Below are 19,951 nucleotides of genomic sequence, written 5' to 3' on the forward strand. Positions count from 1 at the left end.
CTGCCTGTTGTGTCACTGAGCCTCCACTTCCCTCTCCAACTACCCCCCGCTTGACTGCTCCCCTTTATAGACACAAATCAGGGCCCAGTCTGCCAAGATCATGGACGCATCTCAGGATCCTTCTCCTTCTGCACCTTGTCAAGCCCACCCCCACTCAACAGTCAGAGCCCTACTTTGCAAACTTAGGTCGTGTCACTGGGTGGCCTCAGGGACTCCCCTGCAGTCCTCTTCCCCTGCTTCTGTCTCTCCCCACCCCCTGCTCCATCCCAGCTATTGTCCCCCATAGCCATTGTCTGCTCTTATATCTGCAGGTCCCTCTGCCAAGAACGCTGTTTCCACACACCGGTAGCTCCTCTGCAGACAGATCTCCCCTGCCCTGAGTATCCCTGTTCAAGCCCCACATTCCCTACCTAAACCTGCCTCCTATATTTCCTTTGTATTCCCTACATCTCCACGTAACAAGCCATCTGGCAGTTCATGCTGCTCATGTTTTAGATCCCCCTGCCCCCACCTAGAAGTGAATTCTAAAACTCAGGGATTTTTGTCTGTTCTGTTGTCTAGCTATCCCAGATCTAAACCAGGTAATAAAGATCATTCCAGGAAGTGAACTGCCAAAGCTTAGGGAAAACAGACTGTCTGGAAACGCATTGTTTCCTGTTGCTCAGACCACACACGTGTATAGACGTACTTGAAGTGAGAGCTCCACCGTGGATGTACATGTCTAGTTGTGTGCTTTGATTTCCTACTCTGACATCACCTAGTCCAGGTAGAAAGCTGTTTCTGATACCTCACACTGTGAGCAACATTTTTAAGAACCCTAATTAATTTGCACAAAGCATGGGGCTCTACTTCACAATCCTTTTTTTTTTAGAGAGAGGTAGATCTACCTTTTTCTCCAAAGAGACCAAACTTCAGCCAGTGACTAGAGACTGGCACCCAAACTGCTTCCAGTTAAGCCTGGTCCCTGGTCCTTTCTTTCTCTGAATTGTGCTGCAGGAAAGCAGGCATCTGGGAATTAAAGCAGTCCTCCAGCACAGCTTGTCCCCGCCCTCCTCAAACCTTAGCAGCTTTCCAGGGTCCTAACAACCCCTCAACAGGGCTATAGTCCCTCAGACCAGCCCTCCATCCTCCAGGCAAGACCTACTGACCACCCTTCTTGCAGGCTCCACTCAGGGGCTCCTGTCAATCCCTTCTGAAAGAAGCTAAGCTGCTTTGGTCAGAGGCAACAGAAGCAACAAGGTAAACATTAGGTTTGGCTAGGGATGTTGGAATTTCTCCCTAATCTACTGCAATCAAACTGACCCGTTTTAGCTGAATGATTCCCACTGCCCAACAGTCCAGATTGCACCAAAAGCTAGATGAAGGGCCCCATTGGTCAGGACTCTGGCCTCTCTGACCTTCTAGGCTGCCTGTGTGACCATGGCCTGCTGGCTCAGTGTGAAGACCAGAGTCCTATCCCCTCCCAGGGCAGGACAGTTTCCGAAGGCCATAGAGACAGCACGCATGCTCAACTGCTGGCCTCATATTCTTGTCATGTGGACAAGTGGAAACACTCAGAAGTCAGAGCATGTGGGTCAGAAAACAACAAGGAGGGGCTGGCAGGCCTCTCTACCTTGGGCAGTACCAGCTGGCTTTGTCGTGAAGGCCCCACTGTGGTGTTACTGGACACAGAGTTGGGAAGAGATGCACCAGAGTGCAGATCATCTTTCCACCATAAATAACCCAGGAGCATGGATAACGTTGAACTATAGTGAAATAACAAGGAAACAATGAGGGTGCATATTTATACCCTTGTCTTAATATAATTTTCCTAATTTTTAAGCTCACATCATTTAACTTTAATAATGGCTGGGTTAAACGACTGGCCCTCAAAATTCCTGACGGTTGGACAACCAGCTCTCAGGAGCTCAGTAAGAGCTCTGGGAGCCAAGGCCAACTGCAGTTCACCAGGCCACCTTTCCTGTGTGCCCCCACAGACCCCAGGCATCCTGACACCGCCCACCTGGAATGTGAGTGTCCGGTTGGGCCTTGCAAGGCCAGCCTTCCCTTCCAGAGGCTTTGCAGGCCTCTGTGTTATCTGTCCCCAAATGCAATTGGATACCCCTTATTTCTAAAGTCACCAGGGGAGCCCTCACCATTATCCCAGGTTTCCCATTTTGAAGCATGAATCTGTGAAAGGTAACACCTCAGCATCCAGCTGACCATGGCTCCTGGTCACTCAAGCACCTAGTGTTTGGTTCACATCACAAGTGCTGGCACTGGTGTGCTGTGTGCTGAGGACAGCAGATACAGGCTTAAGGTCAAGAAGGGGTAACCACTCCCCAGGGAGTGGTCAAAGTCCAGAAAATGAGGTGTGAGTTACACTCTAAAAGAGGGGACAGGGAAAGGCAGAGGCCCCTGCCGAGCCACACAAGGTCCTAGTCCGACTCAACAAATTTCCTCTATTTTAAAGATGAGATTTTACTTAAGAATCTGAGTTTCTAACTTCTCTTGAAAATCTGAGGCCAGGGATACCTGGGTAGCACGCTCTTAATTTCAGTTCAGGTCTTAATCTCAGGGTCGTGAGTTCAAGCCCCACGTCGGGCTCCACACTGGGTGTGGAGTCTGCTTAAGAAACAAGGAAGGAAGGAATGGAGAAAGGGAGGGAAGAAGGAAGGAAAAGAGAAAGGATGGAAGGAAGGAAGGAGGAAGGGAAGCTTGAGGCCCACCCCCTGACCCTTATGGCTGCTCCTTGAGGGTCCTGTTCTGCTAATCTCAAGCAAGCAACATGGAGGATGTCAGCCAGGGTCAAGGACCTCTGGTCTGGAGTCTGGGGCAGGGGGAGGCTGTCCTAGGAATGGGATGAGTAGGAGCAGACTCAGAAGGTCCCAGGTTGCAAGGGTGTCCAGGAGGCCCAAAGCACTGGAGATTCAGGAAGAACCACCCCAGAGTGACCTAGGACAGGCACTGCATGAAGATGCCTAGATGAAGCCCCAGAACACTCCAGAGCCGGAGCTCAGAAGAGCCTGGCAGGGACGGGGAGGGTGTTGTGCTGACCGGGTGCTCTAAATCCTGACGACCCAGGTGCGTGCTGACATGAAAATTCATCCAGCTGTGTTCCACCTCACTTGCTCCCTGTGTGCGCCAGACTCAACTCAGAAAGCTAAAAAGGAAACAGGAAGAATAGAGGAAGGGCAGAGGCCCTCGGTGAGCCAGGCTGCCTGACATCAGACCCACTGAGCTCCAAGTTCCTCAGGGCCAAATGAGAACCTATTTTGGAGAAAAGACGAGCGCGTGATGACTAGTCCCTGGTCTGATGGGAGAAGGGGAGGCTTAGGGTGTGACAAGAGGTGCTCTGCCAGGAGGGAAGGACGGGACGAGGTGGGGGGTCAGGAAGAGTCTCCCTTACGTGTTGTGCTATGAGGTACAAGGCCTCCTCCTCCCCATTGTCTTCCTCCTGGGGGACAGGCTTTGGACACCAAAGTATTCAGGCGGCTCAAAATTTAGATGTGCTGCCCAGACACACACCCCTTCCCTGCACTCAGCAGGACCAAGAGATCTCCAGCTGTCCCAGATATCTCTAAGCAGCTGGCCTCCCTTCATTCTTACTGCTCTGGTGTGTGTTCTGGTCCTAACCAGGGCTTTGTACACAGGGGGAGCTCAGGGAGTAACTGTGAGTTAGACACACAGATGATTAACACATTCATATGCACACTCATACGCATACTCACACATGGGACTCCTAAAAGCCACATACTCTTCTGACAGCCCGACTCCTATTCCACCATTCTTCCCAGCATCCTGAGAGAAAAACATCATTATACCCATTTTACAGGTGGGGAGACTGAGGTCTGGAAGTTAGCCGACCTTCCTAAGGTCACAGAGCTGAAAAGAAGCAGACCAGCACCCTTACTCACTAGGTGTGGAGAAAAAGAGTAAAGAGTTCTGTATCCAAGCCATTAGCCAGGGAGGACTGGGGCACTAAGCCAGCAGCTCAAAGGTGAAGGAGACACAGGGCAGTGCATGAGTGAACACCGAGTCCTGCCCTCCCCTGCTGTGCATGTCCAGATGTCAAAAGTGGCATGTGGCTCCAGGACCTGGAATTCAGACTGTCTGCCTTAGAGCTTCGAACCTCACAGCCTTCCCTGCAGTCAGCAAACACACAGGTGTGAGGTACTCTGCTAACCATGGAAAAGCTCCACCTCATGGAGCTAGTGGTGGAGTGGGGAGACAATGAGACTGTGCCTCTATGAGGTCAGAATGAAATAGGGTGTTGTAAGGATCAGGTTTGGCAAGTGTTCAGGACAGTTATTCCGAAGATGACTTTAGACTAAGACTCAAAGATGAGGAAGTTCTGGAATGAGTGCTGTGAAGGCAGAGGACAGACCTTGTACAAAGGCCCTGTGGTCAGTCAGAGTGAGTGCTTATGGCACATGGGAGTGCCTTGCAGACTGATGGACAAAGACGGGGCAGGGCCAGGCTACCAGGAAATCCTCCTCCACCAATGGAGAGTGGTGGGTGGGAAGAGGTCTCCGTGAGCCTTGTGCTCTAATGGAGAGCATTAGAATTAAGCTGCCTGCTGGTGAGAGCACTCCAGGGCAAGTGGTGTCTCCAGAGCCCATTCCTATCTGTGACAGCAAAGGGTGGGCAGCTGCAGAGGGCCTGAGAGGGGCTGGCTGGAGGGGAACCATGCAAAGAAGAATCATGGTGGCAGGGAAGTCTTGGTACCAGGGAACACTTAATACAGGCCAAAAGATACATGAGGTTGTGAGTAGTGCAGCCTGAAGGCAACTGTCTTTGGGCATTGGCTGAGGAAACTGAGAAACTTGAGCCAGGCAGGTAAGGGGAGAGCCTCAGGGAGTTCCTCTGAGCTTGGCCAGTGAGACTGGACAGCAGCCTGGTGTTCAGTTGTGAGTCAATGTCCTGGGAAGGGTCCGGCCAGGGCCTCATGGAGCATGTCAATGAACTATCACTCTCAACTCATTCTGTGGCATCCAAAATGCAATGAATCCGTGCTCTCAAACCCAGCTTCTCAAGGCTGATTAGGGAAGGCAGGTTGGTTAGAGTTTTGCCTTTAAATTTTAATGCATTCACTCTTTCACTCACTAACCTAGCCTAAGGCCAGCACCAGACAGTGAGTGACAATGATGTAGCCAAAGCTTGGAGGCTTTACCTTCCAAGAGGTTTCAGGGCACCTGGGTCAAGGAGCAGGTAGTCATGTGCTTGGATGAAACCATGGGTGATGGGACTCTGTGGAGATGCTATCGGAAGGGTACCATCAGCAGTGTCCCTCTGGAGCTCTGTGGTCAGTTGCATGTGTACATGTGTGTTGGGTATCACACAGGTGTTGGGGGTGTGTATGGCTACAGGCTCACAGCTGTGCCCCCCAGCTGCTGCTGTGGTCACATAGGGGTGTGTGTGTGTGTGTGTGTGTGTGTGTGTGTGACCATAGGCCCACAGGTATCCCCGCCTCATGTGCTGCTATGGTCACACATGTGGGGAGAAGGGGTGGCCACAGGCTCACAGATGTCCCCCCCCCAGGTGCTGCTGTAGTCATATAGGTGTGGAGGGTGAGGAGTGGCCACAAGCTCACAGGTGTGCCCCCCCAGCTGCTACTGTTGTCACCCAGATGTGGAGGGCCGCAAGTTCACAGGTGTCCCCCCCCCCAGGTACTGCCGTTGTCACCCAGGTGTGTTTGTGTGGCCACAGGCTCACAGCTGTGCCCGCCCCCAGGTGCTGCTGTGGTCAGCTAACAAGGTGTTTGAGGAACTGACAGACATCGAGAGGCAGTTCCACAAGGCCTTCTACACCGTGCGTGCGTATCTGAACTGTGACCGGTACTCAGTGGGCCTCCTGGACATGACCAAGGAGAAGGTGAGTCCTCAGTTCTCCACAGGACTCCTGGCCAGCCTTGTCCTGCTCCTGTGAGGGCTCACTAACTCTGTCCCTTCTCTTCTCTGCTCAGGAATTCTTTGACGTGTGGCCTGTGCTAATGGGAGAAGCCCAGCCATACTCAGGCCCACGCACACCCGACGGCCGTGTGAGTCATGGTGGAGGGGGGACAAACCAAGCCCATGTATCTTGGTTTCCCTGGCTCCAACTACAACTCCAGAGTGGGGAAGGGACTTGTGCCAACCTGACCAAGGGTGGGAGAGGGAGGGCTACAGGAAGGATGTGGGGCTGTGGGGACAGATGGTTGGGGGCCAGCTGGCTACCTGACTGCTATGGAGGGCAGTCGCTGAGTGTTTGTCTGCTGTCCCCAGTGACTCCAGACCATGCTCTGGGGCCAGGTTGGGGTGGGTGCAGATCTCCTGATGGGGTTATCAGCCCAGTGAGAATGACCAGCAGCTGCCCCACCCTTAAATCACTGGAGCACCTCCCGTGTGGAACCATGTATACATGTGTGTGCACATGTGGGTGCACACCTGTGTGCATGGGCAGGAGAAAGGCAGTGTCAAAAGGGCATGGGAGCAGGGGCAGATACCTCTGTCACTATTGTACACCCAATCTGGCACACACTACCCCACCTGGCCATGCTTCAGTCTTCCCACCAGTCACATGGGGCTGATAACTGGGCCTTCCTCACAGGATTGTGGGTCCAGTGTGTAGAAGAGTCCCTGTTCATGGCTTGGCTGTGACCATGACTTGCCACAGTTGAGTGTTTGTGTGTCTGTGTATGTGTGTACTGGCCTGGGTGGGTTGCGTGCATACATTTGAAGGGGTCCCGGACCTTGTTTGTGTGTGGGCTTGAGTGGGACACAGACAGAATGAGGACAAATGCAAACCAAATGTGTATTGTGTGTTCCATGAGTGTCAGTGATGGTCTGTGTGTATGTACATAGAGTGCATGTGAGGTTGTGTGTAACTGTATGGGTGTGGGGTTGTGAACACATGTGTGCACATCCATGTGTTCACGTGAGGTTGTGTGTAACTGTGTGGGTGCACGTGTACATGTCCATGTGTGCATGTGAGGTTGCATGTAACTGTGTGGGTGTGAGCACATGTGTGCATGTCCATGTGTTATGTGAGGTTGTGTGTAAGTGTGTGGGCGCATGTGGCATCCAAAATATGTGCACGTGAGGTGTGTTACTCTGTGGGTGCTTGAGTGCATGTCCATGTGTGCATATGTAGTTGTGTATAAATGTGTGGGCACATGTATGCAAATCCATGTGTGCCTTGAGGTTGTGTGTAACTGTGGGTGTGTGGTGTGTGCTCTGTGTGCAAATGCATGTCCAGTACGACACCTGGGTAGCTCCTCTCACCCTCAGGGAGGTTCCCACCAGGGAGCTGTCCCAGGGAGCCCTTCACGACTGCTGCGGTCCATTTTGCAGGAAATCGTCTTCTACAAAGTCATCGACTATATCCTCCATGGCAAGGAAGACATCAAGGTCATCCCGTAAGTGCCAGGGTCTTAGGAGACGCATCACCTGAAGGCAGAGCACCCTCAGACCCAGGCCCGGTGGGCTTTGGGGATTTGTCACAATGGCTCAGCAGCCTCAGGCAGGTCCCTCACACAGGGCTACTCCCTATGCTGGAGGGTGAGGCAGCATGGGATGGGGAAGGAGGCACCGTGGACGTCCAGAGTGGACTTCCAGAGGCCCAGGTGAGCTATCCAGGTGGTCCTGTCAGCAATAACTGATCTTTGAGTCCCTCAGGGTCTCATCTTAGCTCACCCAGCCACCCACGCAGGTGGAGCCCCCAGAAGGCCCACCCCATAGGGCAGGGAGGAGGGGATATCCATGGGGATATCCAGGCTAGTAGTAGGCAGGCTAGGCTGAGGGCAGGTCAGGGCTCCAAACTAGAGACACTGGGGACAGGTGTTCGCCGTTCCTCGCTCTGTAGCTGCACGGCCATGTGACCCATAAGCCTGTCAGAACCCCATCCTGCAAGTTCCACCAAGGGACTGGGATCCAGGTGCTAAGCCTGCAGGACAGGTGACTGACACTGAGCTCCAGGGGCTGGACTGAAGAGTGGGGCCCCCAGTGAGGAAAGGGCTTCTCCAGGGTGAGGGGCCTCAGCATAGGCAGAGGAAGGATAAAACAGTAAAGATACCCCCAAACCACACCCCTGGCCTCCTCTTATTCCCCCTGAGTCCACAACCTGCTAGCCTTCCCACCACACCCAGAGCTCAGAAAAGGGAATCAACATTAACACACACACTCTGCCAAAATCTACGTGCACATCTAATAACCCACCGACCATCTGACCCTCTGCTCTCTCCCCCAGCACACCCCCAGCTGATCACTGGGCCCTGGCCAGTGGTCTTCCAACCTACGTGGCAGAAAGTGGCTTTGTGAGTCTGCTGAGGCCCTGCCCTTGCCTGGCGCCCCGGCCCTTCCTGCCAGCTTGTGCACCCCTGCCAGCTCCCAGCTGCCCTGCCTCACCTACGTAGAGCTCATCGGGCTGGATAGTCGTCTTTAGAACCCTATCGTACATTGAGCTGCTCCAGGTAAAATTGTTTTCCTGATCCTCTTCCAGATCTGTAACATTATGAATGCCCCCGCCGACGAAATGTTCAAATTTCAGGTATCTATTCATTTATTAGAGTAAGTATGCTTACTTAAGGAAGAACACATTGTGTTTCAGCAACGATGAACCAAATTCGTTTCCGCTCCTTAAGAAGCAACCTCACAATCTCAGGGGCTAACCACAGCAGACACACACTTCCAGGCACGGGTCTATGAGTAGGCAGGCAAGGCCAGACCACAAGGGGCTTTTCAAGTCTGCCCCTTGGGTCCTCCTCTGGGGACACACGACCAGAGCAGGCTCTTTTCTGGAGAAGGCCAAGAGTCAAATGGTCTCCAAGACTCTTCCAGGAACTGGCCACTACCCACCTTTCACTGGCCAGGTGTCAGTGGAATGTGACATGGGAACAGCAGCATATTTTGTGGGGCCCACAGAATGAAATGCAATAATTCAACAATTATTATCAACATTAAGATCATGGCGGCAAAGACAATCAAGCGTGGGAGCCTCCTAAGACAGGGGATCCTGGGTGCCCGTAGGGGATCCTGGGTGCCCGCAGAATTCATACCATGAAGCTGCCCTGGGGGCATAGAGCCCCAGTTCCATCTAGCGGGAGAAGTCACAACACAAACCCAGGGACATAGAGCTCTCACGCATGGCGGGGAGTTAGCAGACAAGAGGAGCCACCCAGTCACCACAGTTTGAGGGCAGAAGACATGAAATGGGTGCTTGCTGGGTGACAGGCCTGAGTCAGGGCCAGACCCAGAGGAGCGGGCATCTCTGGACGCTTCTCCCTGCAGGAAGGGCCTCTGGACGACTCGGGGTGGGTCATCAAGAATGTCCTCTCCATGCCCATCGTCAACAAAAAGGAGGAGATTGTGGGGGTTGCAACATTCTACAACAGGAAAGATGGGAAGCCTTTTGATGAGCAGGATGAAGTCCTCATGGAGGTAAACACGTGTCACAGGGGCAGCTCTTGGAGGGACGCCTGTGTGATGGCATGGGACCCAGCCATGTGGAGACCCTTCCTGCCACCTGCTTTAGCAGCATGAGGCCCGAGGAGAGTGGGACCAGAGGAGCTGTGAGGGCCCTGGAGGATGCTTGAAAGCACTCAGGGCACTGGAGCAGCACTCCACACACCAGGACACAGGGTGGTGACACTGCTGCTGTGTCTGCAGTCCCTCACGCAGTTCCTGGGCTGGTCAGTGCTGAACACGGACACCTACGACAAGATGAATAAGCTGGAGAACCGCAAGGACATCGCCCAGGACATGGTTCTATACCACGTGAGATGTGACAAGGACGAAATCCAGCTGATCCTGGTACCACTCCTGTCAGGCCCTGGTCCCCTTTCCTGCCCAGGGGGGAGACAGTGCATCCCTGCAGTTGGGGCATATCCTGTGGTCAGAGGGCCGGGCTAGCCAGGGAGTCCTACGTGCTCTGCACAACCAGGGGCAGTCCCTCCCCTGCGTCCTCAGCTGTGAGCAGGGATTGGTCAGAGCCCTCCTGGTCAGGCTGTATGAGGACTCCCCCTGTTGTCCATGTGGAGAGCTTAGAACAGTGCCAGAGAGGCAAGGAGGGACACACAGGAAATGGAGCCACTGTCACTTCTCTCCGAAGCTAGAAGCTCCAGCTGGGACTCCTGTCTTGTGCCTGATGTCACCTTGTCCCACACTCATGAGGGGTGTAGGCAACGCTGGCACCCTGTCCCATACTTATGAGGGGTATAGCTGACACTTACTCTGTCTCAACACAGCTGTCTTCTCTCTTAGCCAACAAGGGAACGCCTGGGGAAGGAGCCTGCCGACTGTGAGGAGGATGAGCTGGGGACAATCCTGGTCAGAATCTGACTCCCACCCCTCAGGTGGAGACTGGAGGGGCCTGAGGGTCGGGGGTGACTTCCTCAATCCTAGGAGACCTGAGCATGTCATCTGATGTTTGCTGCTGTCTGCATGTCTCTATGCCTGGGTCCGTGTGTGTGTGTGTGTGTGTGTGTGTGTGTGTGAGAGAGAGAGAGAGAGAGAGATCTCCTAATGTGCCTATCTTTGCACCTGTTTCCCCGACAACAACTCTGTTCTCATGGTGGGTCCTATGAGTGGCCAGCCACAGGAAGGGCAGATGTCACCACAAACCTGGGACATCTGAGACTGGGCAAAGGATCCTGGGAGGGGAAGAGAAAAGCCTGCCTCCCTCAGCCCCACAATCCCTCCCACAGAAGGAAGTGTTGCCAGGGCCCACCAAGTTCGACATCTATGAGTTCCACTTCTCTGATCTGGAGTGCACAGAGTTGGAGCTGGTCAAATGTGGCATCCAGATGTACTACGAGCTGGGCGTGGTCCGAAAGTTCCAGATCCCTCAGGAGGTGGGGATGGGGTTTATGGGAAGGGGTCCAGATCCACTGGGACGTGGTGGGTTGTGGCAAGGGGTCCCAGATCCACTGGAAGATAAAATTTGGACATAGTTAAGGGGTCCCAAGTCCCCCAAGAGGTGGGAGAGATGTGGTCAGAAGTCTTAGGTCCTACAGAGAGTTTGGGGACAGCCATGTTCATTATAGAAACTGTGCCTAGCATAAATGATTGAATGGATGTATCACTGGTTAGATGGGTGGAGGGAATGTTTGGTCAATGGTTGTTCCAAACAATTTGACCATTAAGTGCATCATTAGGCAAGAGTGGGATTTGGGCGTGGGATGGAGAAGAAACAGGAGCCCATGAGCTCCAGAAAGCAAAAGCCATCTGCACAGTAAGAATGTAGAGAACCCCTCAAAGGTCATCCCAGGGTGGAGGGGTGGCCCTTCCAGCTCTGCCCTGAGCCCTGCTGCTTTCTGATAGTTTCCTGGCTGCTGTCCTGCCTCCACCTTCACACCTCAGGGAGTGTCTGCTTCCCCACCGTGCAAGTGAGGGAACCGTCCCTCCTCGTGCCTCCTCTGAGAAAAGGTGCAGCACGCTGGCATTTTCAAAAGAAATTTTACTACATACTAAAGGAAAACACAGAAGCAAAAAGCAGAGAAATGATTACTAGAATTTTTTAAAATTTCAGAATGATTTTCTGGCACCAAAAATCACAGCAGATGAGTAAGAGGCCCCTTCGGCCTGCACCCTGTTGTCCAGGGGTAACTGCCCTTGTAGGAGAAGGCTCACACGCCCCCGGCCTGCCCCTTCATCTCTGGACCCTTAGCCTCCATTTTATTTCTCCACTGTCCATGCCATGAGCCCACACATGGGCCATTCAAACAGAACTTTTCTTCCAAAACATTCCATACCTCTTGCCTGGGGTCTCCCAATTTGGGGCTGGGCAATAGGTTGAAGGCCCCCTGCAAGCTGGAGCTCTTCTTAGCTTTGACACTGGTCCCCTCCTGGTTCCCCTCTCAGACTGCCCGCCACCACTCATCCACCCCATAGGTGTCCCACCCAGGAGAGTGGTCAGGGGCCAGCAGCAAATGGCTGGGAGAAGGACTCTCACACCAGGCTGTTGGGGGGACTCCTGCACCGTGCTCAGAGCCCATGCTCCTCCGACTCTCCTCAGGTCCTGGTGCGGTTTCTGTTTTCCGTGAGCAAAGGTTACCGGAGGATCACCTACCACAACTGGCGCCACGGCTTCAACGTGGCCCAGACCATGTTCACGCTACTCATGGTGCGTGTCCAGCATGGGCATGACAGGAGCCGCCCTTGCCCCCCCTCCGATTGGGTCAGGCCTGTGAGGGACAGGTGCTGGAGGCCGGTGCTCCTCTGCGAGCGAGGTGGGGGCCTTCGCGGGCAGAGAAAAGGAGGAGGTGGGGTGCACCCCCCACCCCAGGAGTGCAGGAGGGCCCCTGGGCTGAGGCAAGCAGCAGCATGAGCTTCTCACCCCTCCCCACCCTGCCTGCATCCAACCCACCGCCCCCCCAACCGCCCCTGCAGCGGGGAGGAGAGGGGAGGGGAGGGGAGGGCAGAGCGGGGCAGGGCGGGGGAGACCACTGGAGCTGCACAGCTGTAGGGCCCTGTACCCTCAGACTGGGAAGCTGAAGAGCTACTACACGGACCTGGAGGCCTTCGCCATGGTGACTGCGGGCCTGTGCCACGACATTGACCACCGCGGCACCAACAACTTGTACCAGATGAAGTAGGCAGCACGCTGGGTGCCTGGGGTGTTCTGGGGGAGCATATGACCAGTGGCCCAGGGAGGGGCCAGCCCAGAGCTCACTGAGGGTTGGGGTGCCCCTTCCTTGGCGAGCAGGGAACTGCAGGGGCACCCAGAGGCCAGAGCCTCTGTGCAGGCTTCTGGCCAAACTGATTCTAACGAAACCTCTGTAACAGATCCCAGAACCCCTTAGCCAAGCTCCACGGCTCCTCGATTTTGGAAAGGCATCACCTGGAGTTTGGGAAGTTCCTGCTCTCCGAGGAGGTTCGTGTCAGAATTTCTCTGTATTTATGCCTGTCACTTGCACTCACGACGCCACAGGGCATTCTGACCAGGGGCTAGAGGAGGTTCAGCGGTGATGGGTGGGGTTTAACGGGGAAATGCACCCACCGCAGGGTGAGGTGGGCTCAGGTGTCCGGCAGTGGTGGATATGGTGCAGGGTATGGTGCCCAGGATCTGCGACCTGAGGGTAGGGTCAGATAGATGGTTCCTGGGAGGGGAAGGGACAGACTGGGAACCCTAACCCTTCCTGCAGTCCCTGAACATCTACCAGAACCTGAACCGGCGGCAACACGAGCACGTGATCCATCTCATGGACATAGCCATCATCGCCACGGACTTGGCACTCTACTTCAAGTGGGTGCAGCCGCCCTGCGGGAGGCGGGATGAGAACCTGGGGCTTCGTGGGGGTGGTAGGGTAGGGACCTGGAGCTCCTAGAACACCCTTGCCAGCACAGCGGCCCTGCAAGGCCTGAGTTCTCTACCTCAGTTTCTCTCCCAGAAGGGTGGTGGGGTTAGGATCAAGGAGGAGTGGGGTATCCTGCATGGGGTGAGGAGGGGGTCAACTGTCTCTCTCTGTTCTTGGGGTTCAGGAAGAGGACGATGTTCCAGAAGATTGTGGATGAGTCTAAGAACTATGAGGACAGGAAGAGCTGGGTGGAGTACCTGTCCCTGGAGACGACCCGGAAGGAGATAGTCATGTGAGCTGTGGGGGCAGCAGGAGCCATCTCCATGCTGGCTAACCCTCATGTCCCACCCCCAAAGGAGAAGACACCAGGCCCCTGAATAATACACAAGAACAGCTCTTCTCTAAACAGCTTTGATGAAGCGTCAAAAATGAAGCTTCTTACTTGTTCCTTATTTTCAGGGGAGACAGTACAGGATTGGGGTCAGACAGTCCATTTCCTTAGTTTGTGGATTTGGCAATAATTCTTATTCATGAACCTTAACTAATGCATCTACAAAGTGGAGATTCAGAACTATGTTCCTCCTCCAGGCCCATCCCAGAGATCCAACAAGGAAATGTGTAAATCATGGGCACTGGGAGCTGCCCAGTGAAGACATGGTGGTTTTAGCTTATGGAGGCAAGGCGAGGGGAAGGTGACGAATGAGGGTTAGGGTTGGAGTGGGTGTGTGTACAGTAGGAGATCTACTAGTGGAAGGAGTGCCCAGAAGCAGAGGTGGAAGGGAGGGAGGGAGGGAGAGAGGCCAGCCTGGGCACACCTGGAGCTTCATCTTCCTGCAGGGCCATGATGATGACTGCATGTGACCTGTCTGCCATCACCAAGCCATGGGAAGTCCAGAGCAAGGTCAGAATTCATGCAGGGCCCCAGCCTCTTGTCATTGCCTCTTGCAATTGCATCTAGAAGCCTGAGATGGGGGACAGAACCTTTGTTTGCAAGTAGCACTGAGGGCTTCCCCCCCTGCTCTGGGGCTGGGCTCACGGCCACCATGTGGGCACACATCAACATGCTCACTGGGCGGTAGGTCCAGCCTGAAGACTGGGGATCCCAGAGGGCCTGAGACAGAGAAGACTGAGGGCCCTTTGTCAGTTTCTGACCAAGCGCTGAACTCAACAAGATCACTGACTTTTATGTACCCCCTACCCACCAGGTTGCTCTGCTGGTGGCGGCTGAGTTCTGGGAACAGGGTGACTTGGAAAGGACAGTTCTGGATCAGCAGCCCATTGTGAGTGTTACTTCCAGAATCTGTGGTCTTTGGGAACCTCAGGCCTTGCTTGGTGCAAACAGGGAACCCCTGGGGATCTGGGGTGCTGGGACCTCAGTCTCACTTTGTGGGGTCCATCATGTGACATGAGCTGAGTATAAATTAGGTGGCTCGGGATCTGGGTAAAGTTGTAGGAAAAAATAGGGTTTTGGTAAAACTGTGATGCCCATGCGGAAATGGAAAGTCATTGTCAAAAGTGGTCAAGGCAGGTCATGACCCATCTCCCAGGGCCTCCACAGCCCAGGCAGCCCCACAGTGAGCCTCAGCCAGGCTGAGAGCTGCTCCAGGAAGGCCTTCAAGTGGGGAGAGTGCCATGCCAGAGAAGGCCAGTGGCAGGAGTCCAGGTGCCCTCACCGTGATAGATGGAGGATGCTGAGATCTTTGGGTCAGCAATGTGGGTCCAGGAATATGCTGCTAGACTACAGTGGAACGTGCATAGTATCCAAGGGGATGAGGACAGCATAGCATTGTCCAACAGAAGTTGGAAGAGATGGAAAGAGGGTTTGTCTTACAAGTAAATTCCAGTCAGTGGAGCTGCCTGAGCATGAGGTGGAGAAGGCTTTGGGGCCAGAGACAGACTGCAGGAAAGGGTGTCCTGTAGCCAAGTCACTTGGGGACCAGGCAGGTCTCTAGTTCCTGCATGGCTCACCCTTGCTACATGGAGCTCCAGACAGTAGGTAGCTATGGACAGACTAGCAGGGGACAGCCCAGGGGGTCTGGAGTACGTGGACACCAAGGATAACCCGTCCAAGGGCCTCTGGATTTTGCCCTGCAGGGGTCCCAAGCCAGGTCTTCAGTTAGCACCATGGATAGCTCCCAAGAAAGTGGGAGGAAGGGGCTCCAGGACCTGAAACTGGGAGCATTATGGTGGACTCACGGTGGAACTAACAGATAACTCAGAGAAGGGGAAGGGCATTCTGACTGTCCCCCTATAAGGGCCAGCATCTATCAAGGCAGGCTAAGCCCCAAGACCAGAGGCTCCACTCATTCCATGGAAACTGCTTCATTTGTGTCTCTGTGGACATGTTCATCTGAGCCGGGTGGGGCTGAGTGAGACCTGCAGGCTCAGAAGAGGTTTCTCTGCTCCCCCCCCCCAAGCCAATGATGGACCGGAACAAGGCAGCCGAGCTCCCCAAATTACAGGTTGGCTTCATCGACTTTGTGTGCACATTTGTATACAAGGTGAGCACGCTGGTGTGGGGCCTGGCTGGGTTCACAGGAGTGGGGGGGACTGGTGTGGGTTCACACGATGGCCTGGCCTGCCATGGCCCCTATTGCCTCATCCTTGCACTTAAAATCTGAAATCCTCAGTGTCATCCCCAGGAGTCCCTTCCCACCTTCCCCTCACCAGTTCCTCAGAAGCTCTTCATGCTTTCCCACAGGTCTCCACTCTCTGGGAGAGCCTCCTCCCTCCATGAGATCTCACCTCACGTGTCTCTTCCCCAGACCCCATCTAGCCACCCCCAATCATGGCCTACAGCGTATCTATGGGTGCATCTGTTCAGGGCCTATGAACCCAGGGGGACAGCAATGGGTCCACCTGTCCCAGCTGGGAATGCCTCACCCAGCAAACACATGTTGCACTTGAGTGACCGGGGAACACTGTGCCGAGGACATGTGCTGTGACATCACAGCCCAGAGAACTGGTCAGGGAGTGTGTTGGGGGTTCTGACTGCAGAGCCCCTCCCAAGTGATGCCCAACACATCCATGGGCTCCAATTCCATCTGATCCTGGGGGCTGTGAGGAGGAGGTTGTCTGCTTCTGAGTGAAGTCAGCCCTAATTGGGCCAGTCCACTCCCCACCTTGACCATCACGGCACCTGGGCTTCCCCTTACTGAAAGCTCAGCTCCCTTTGGTGCCCCCTCAGCAGGACTCTAAGTGCTGCAAAGGAAGGCAGAACCAGGATGAATATCCCAGTCCTGAAGCTCACAGGTCACAGCCCCACCACAGCACCCCCCTTCCACTGCCTTCCCCAAGTCCATCCACATGCTCCATGCTCGTGTGTGTGTGTGTGTGTGTGTGTGTGTGTGTGTGTGTGTGTGATGTGCATAGAACAGCCCGGAGTCTTCTACCAACCTGTATGCCCCAGTCTTTCCACCCTCTCTGCCAAAGGACTCCCCTTCTGCCATTGATATTCTCTATTCCTGGGGTCCTCACCCCACTAAGACCACCTGTGCCCTTCCCATCCTCTCTTCTCCATTTCCAGGGCTTTGCTGGGAAAGTGACATCTCATCCCTTCTCCCTCAGACAGGTCCCCTCCCAAGTTCTCCTCTTGGGTGAGCAGGGCAGGGTGGTGGGGGACAGGCTGGTGCCAGCAAGGGACAAGACATGGGGAGGCCACCTGCCCTGGATGCTTAGAACACTCAGGAGGTGTGACACAACTTCTTGATTCCCTGTCTCCCTGTCCAGGAGTTTTCCCGTTTCCACGAAGAGATCCTGCCCATGTTCGACCGACTACAGAACAACAGGAAGGAGTGGAAGGCCCTGGCTGACGAGTATGAGGCCAAAGTTAAGGCCCTAGAAGAGCAGAAGCAGCAACAGGAGGAAATGACAACAGCCAAGAAAGGTCTGGGCTGCAGGGCGGGTGTTTGGTTAGTCCCCACATGGAAGTGTGTGAAGGGACGAGATTAAACAAGAAGGGCAGGTGGCAGGTGGTGCTGGGGCTGGTGTGCTCAGGCTCCAACCTGCAGAGGCAGCCGTCCCTCGGGATTGGGCATGACTGCAGGATCTCCTTGTTCCTTGCCAGGGACTCTCCTTTTCTCTAAAGAAGTAACTATTTGAATGTTACTTCCTTTATAAAGGGAGCAAAGCCCAGGTGAAACATTGGGAATTCTCAACAGCTATTTCTTCCACCACCAGGCAGCAGTTCCCTCCTAATTAACTTAGGAAAATCTACCTCCACTTCCATCTACCCTCAGAAACAAAACAGAAGACCTAAGGGCGCATATCTGACTCCAGCTCAGGTCATGATCTCGGGGTCCTGGCTGGAGCCTCCCCAGTGGGCTCCGCGCTCAGCAGGGAGCCTGTTTGTTCCTCTGCCCTTCCCTCTGCTTGTGCGTACACGCGCATACTCTCAAATGAATAAAATCTTAAAAAAAATAAAAAAGACCTAAAAACAGAAAATACGGGAGCTCAGAGTCAAGCGTACATGACATCTCCCCCTTTACTGCGTCAGAGCCTTTCCCTACTCAACCCCACCCCTGCCTGCTGTTTTGGTAATGTGGCTCACGTGGCTTCATTGTAAGGAATCATCATGCGGCCTAGACAGAATCCCTGACATTGTTGCCTCGGTATTTGCCTGTGTGTGGCCACTGTGGCCCTGGGACTTTTGCTATTTCCTGTGGTGGGGAAGAAACCTATGTCAAGTTGTGGGGGCTGTGGGGGCGCCGGAACTAAAAGTGTTATGAGAGCTAAGATAAGAAAGGCTGAGCCCTGGCTAGGCTAATCGGCTCAGGCTTCCCACAGGTCCCACCCTCTGCCCTCCCTTTCACGGGGCTGGCAGAGGACACAGGGCAGGAGAGGTGGGGCCGGCAGACACAGTCCTCTCACCCTCGTTCTCTCTTGCAGCAGGCACAGAGATTTGCAACGGCGGCCCAGCACCCAAGTCTTCGACCTGCTGCATTCTGTGAGCTGGTCCATGCGTTCTGACGGCGCCCCAATCCGTTCACCCGCTGGGACCCCACCTCCAACCATTTGCTACAGGAGGTTAGGAAGCCCAAGAAAAGGACTGGAGACAATTTTGGATATTTTGATTTTTTTAAAGATTTATGTTTTTATATTGGGGCACCTGGGTGACTCAATGGATTAAACCTCTGCCTTTGGCTCAGGTCATGATCTCAGGGTCATGGGATCGAGCCCCACATCAGGCTCCCTGCTCAGCAGGTAGTCTGCTTTCCCCTCTCTGCCTGCCTCTCTGCCTCTTGTGACACCTCTCTCTCTGTTAAATAAATAAAATCTTAAAAAAAAATTTTTTTTTAAAGTCAACTACAAATACACTTTAGCGTCCTTTACACTCATCTGTCTTTTAGGTACACAGCTATACCACAGATTGACGTTTGGAAAGGGTCTGTGACCTGCGTGTCTGAAAGCACTGGGTGAGATCCACAGGCGCACATGTTAATGTGTATTTGGGTAGACGAGATACACACGTTATTACCTATCTGGTTCCGGGGCAAATAGGGCCAGAAATTTAGAATAAAATAAAAACAAGTTGCCCTTTTCTTTAATGCAGCAACAGTTGTGGTGGAGGGCACATCATATCTAACCTAGGAGAAAGTTCTGCCACAGCTGGGGTCTGCCCAAGTCCTACACCAGTGAGGGTTCCCTTAGTGTTTGTGCACCAGCAAAGCCACACCCAAACACATGACTCCCATGTGAAATGGGTACTACTTACCTGGTAGAAGTTAAGAACTTTTCAGATCCTGACCACGTGAGCTCCAAATCCTTCATTCCCAACACTGGACACGTTACCCCACAGTAAACTCCTCTCAGCTGCCTGATTAGACGGGCTGTGGAAAAGCCAGTTTGGATGCCATGCAAGCCCACCCCTAGAGGCCCTGAGCTCCTGGGCAGGGGGGGTTGGGGAGAGAATAGGGTGGGGGACACCAACACCCCCCACAGCCATGCAGTCACAGCAAGGAGACAATTTCCATCTCAGCAGGAAGACCCGGTGACAGTCCATGATTAGGGCACCAGCCAACAACTCCAGAAGAAACTGAGCTGGGCTCACTCAGCCTTCAACCTAACTAAAACCAAGGCTTTCAAGTGCTTATCCACTGTTTCTCATCCAGCACCCCCTGCCCCATTTGCAAAAGAAATCATTTTACCAATGAAATTTGTGCCAGGCCTATGGCTAGGAAGTGGGCCCATTACAACATGAGGAGTCAGAGGGGCAGAATGTGGCCATCAGTTCAGCAAGAGCCCAAGCCCACTGCAGAGCTTTATGCAGCACCCCAGCCTGGACCTCAAAAGGTCACAGAGCTTCCTTAGGTTCAAGGGGAGGGTTCCCAACAAGGGGAGAGAGATCCAGGTCCCATCAGTAAGGGCATCAGGCCACCTACCACCCCGCGTTTGTACTGTCCATCAAAGGGTCTGGGCCAGAGCTCACTGAAGACCAAGCAGCAGCCACAACACCCAAGCTGTCTGTGTCTGGGATAAACTGCTCCCTTTGGGGGTTCCCCAGTCAGACACCTCAGAGCACAGGTGGTGGGAATTTCTGTGTTCCCTGCCCATTTGTGCACTGGACCTTGCGTCTGAGAAGGTCCATTCTTCTGAAACCCACTTCCCAGCCCACTCCACCCCCAACATAAATGGAGAACAGAGCACAACTGCGGAGCTTGAATCTAGAAATCAGACAACTGACGACAGTACAGGAGAGCA

The 19,951-nt window shown here is 53.9% G+C and overlaps 1 protein-coding gene across 2 annotated transcripts in view; it reads left to right on the forward strand.

The window, feature by feature from the left end:
- Positions 1–18,201, forward strand: part of PDE6B (phosphodiesterase 6B) — a 32,533-nt gene extending 14,332 nt beyond the window's left edge. The window contains exons 4-22 of one of the 2 annotated variants that reach the window (XM_059395602.1): positions 5,713–5,853; positions 5,945–6,019; positions 7,311–7,375; positions 8,206–8,272; positions 8,458–8,505; positions 9,246–9,395; positions 9,624–9,767; positions 10,218–10,283; positions 10,661–10,807; positions 11,971–12,078; positions 12,437–12,546; positions 12,741–12,828; positions 13,100–13,200; positions 13,437–13,544; positions 14,090–14,153; positions 14,458–14,532; positions 15,670–15,753; positions 16,982–17,138; positions 18,140–18,201. In XM_059395602.1, the coding sequence (XP_059251585.1) occupies positions 5,713–5,853; positions 5,945–6,019; positions 7,311–7,375; positions 8,206–8,272; positions 8,458–8,505; positions 9,246–9,395; positions 9,624–9,767; positions 10,218–10,283; positions 10,661–10,807; positions 11,971–12,078; positions 12,437–12,546; positions 12,741–12,828; positions 13,100–13,200; positions 13,437–13,544; positions 14,090–14,153; positions 14,458–14,532; positions 15,670–15,753; positions 16,982–17,138; positions 18,140–18,201 (1,860 nt within the window). The remainder of the gene's footprint in view (positions 1–5,712; positions 5,854–5,944; positions 6,020–7,310; positions 7,376–8,205; positions 8,273–8,457; positions 8,506–9,245; positions 9,396–9,623; positions 9,768–10,217; positions 10,284–10,660; positions 10,808–11,970; positions 12,079–12,436; positions 12,547–12,740; positions 12,829–13,099; positions 13,201–13,436; positions 13,545–14,089; positions 14,154–14,457; positions 14,533–15,669; positions 15,754–16,981; positions 17,139–18,139) is intronic. The other variant, XM_059395607.1, reaches the window with a different exon arrangement.
- Positions 18,202–19,951: the final 1,750 nt, after the last annotated feature.

The sequence above is a fragment of the Mustela nigripes genome, chromosome 1 (assembly GCF_022355385.1).
Source record: "Mustela nigripes isolate SB6536 chromosome 1, MUSNIG.SB6536, whole genome shotgun sequence".
NCBI classification, from domain to species: Eukaryota; Metazoa; Chordata; class Mammalia; order Carnivora; family Mustelidae; genus Mustela; species Mustela nigripes.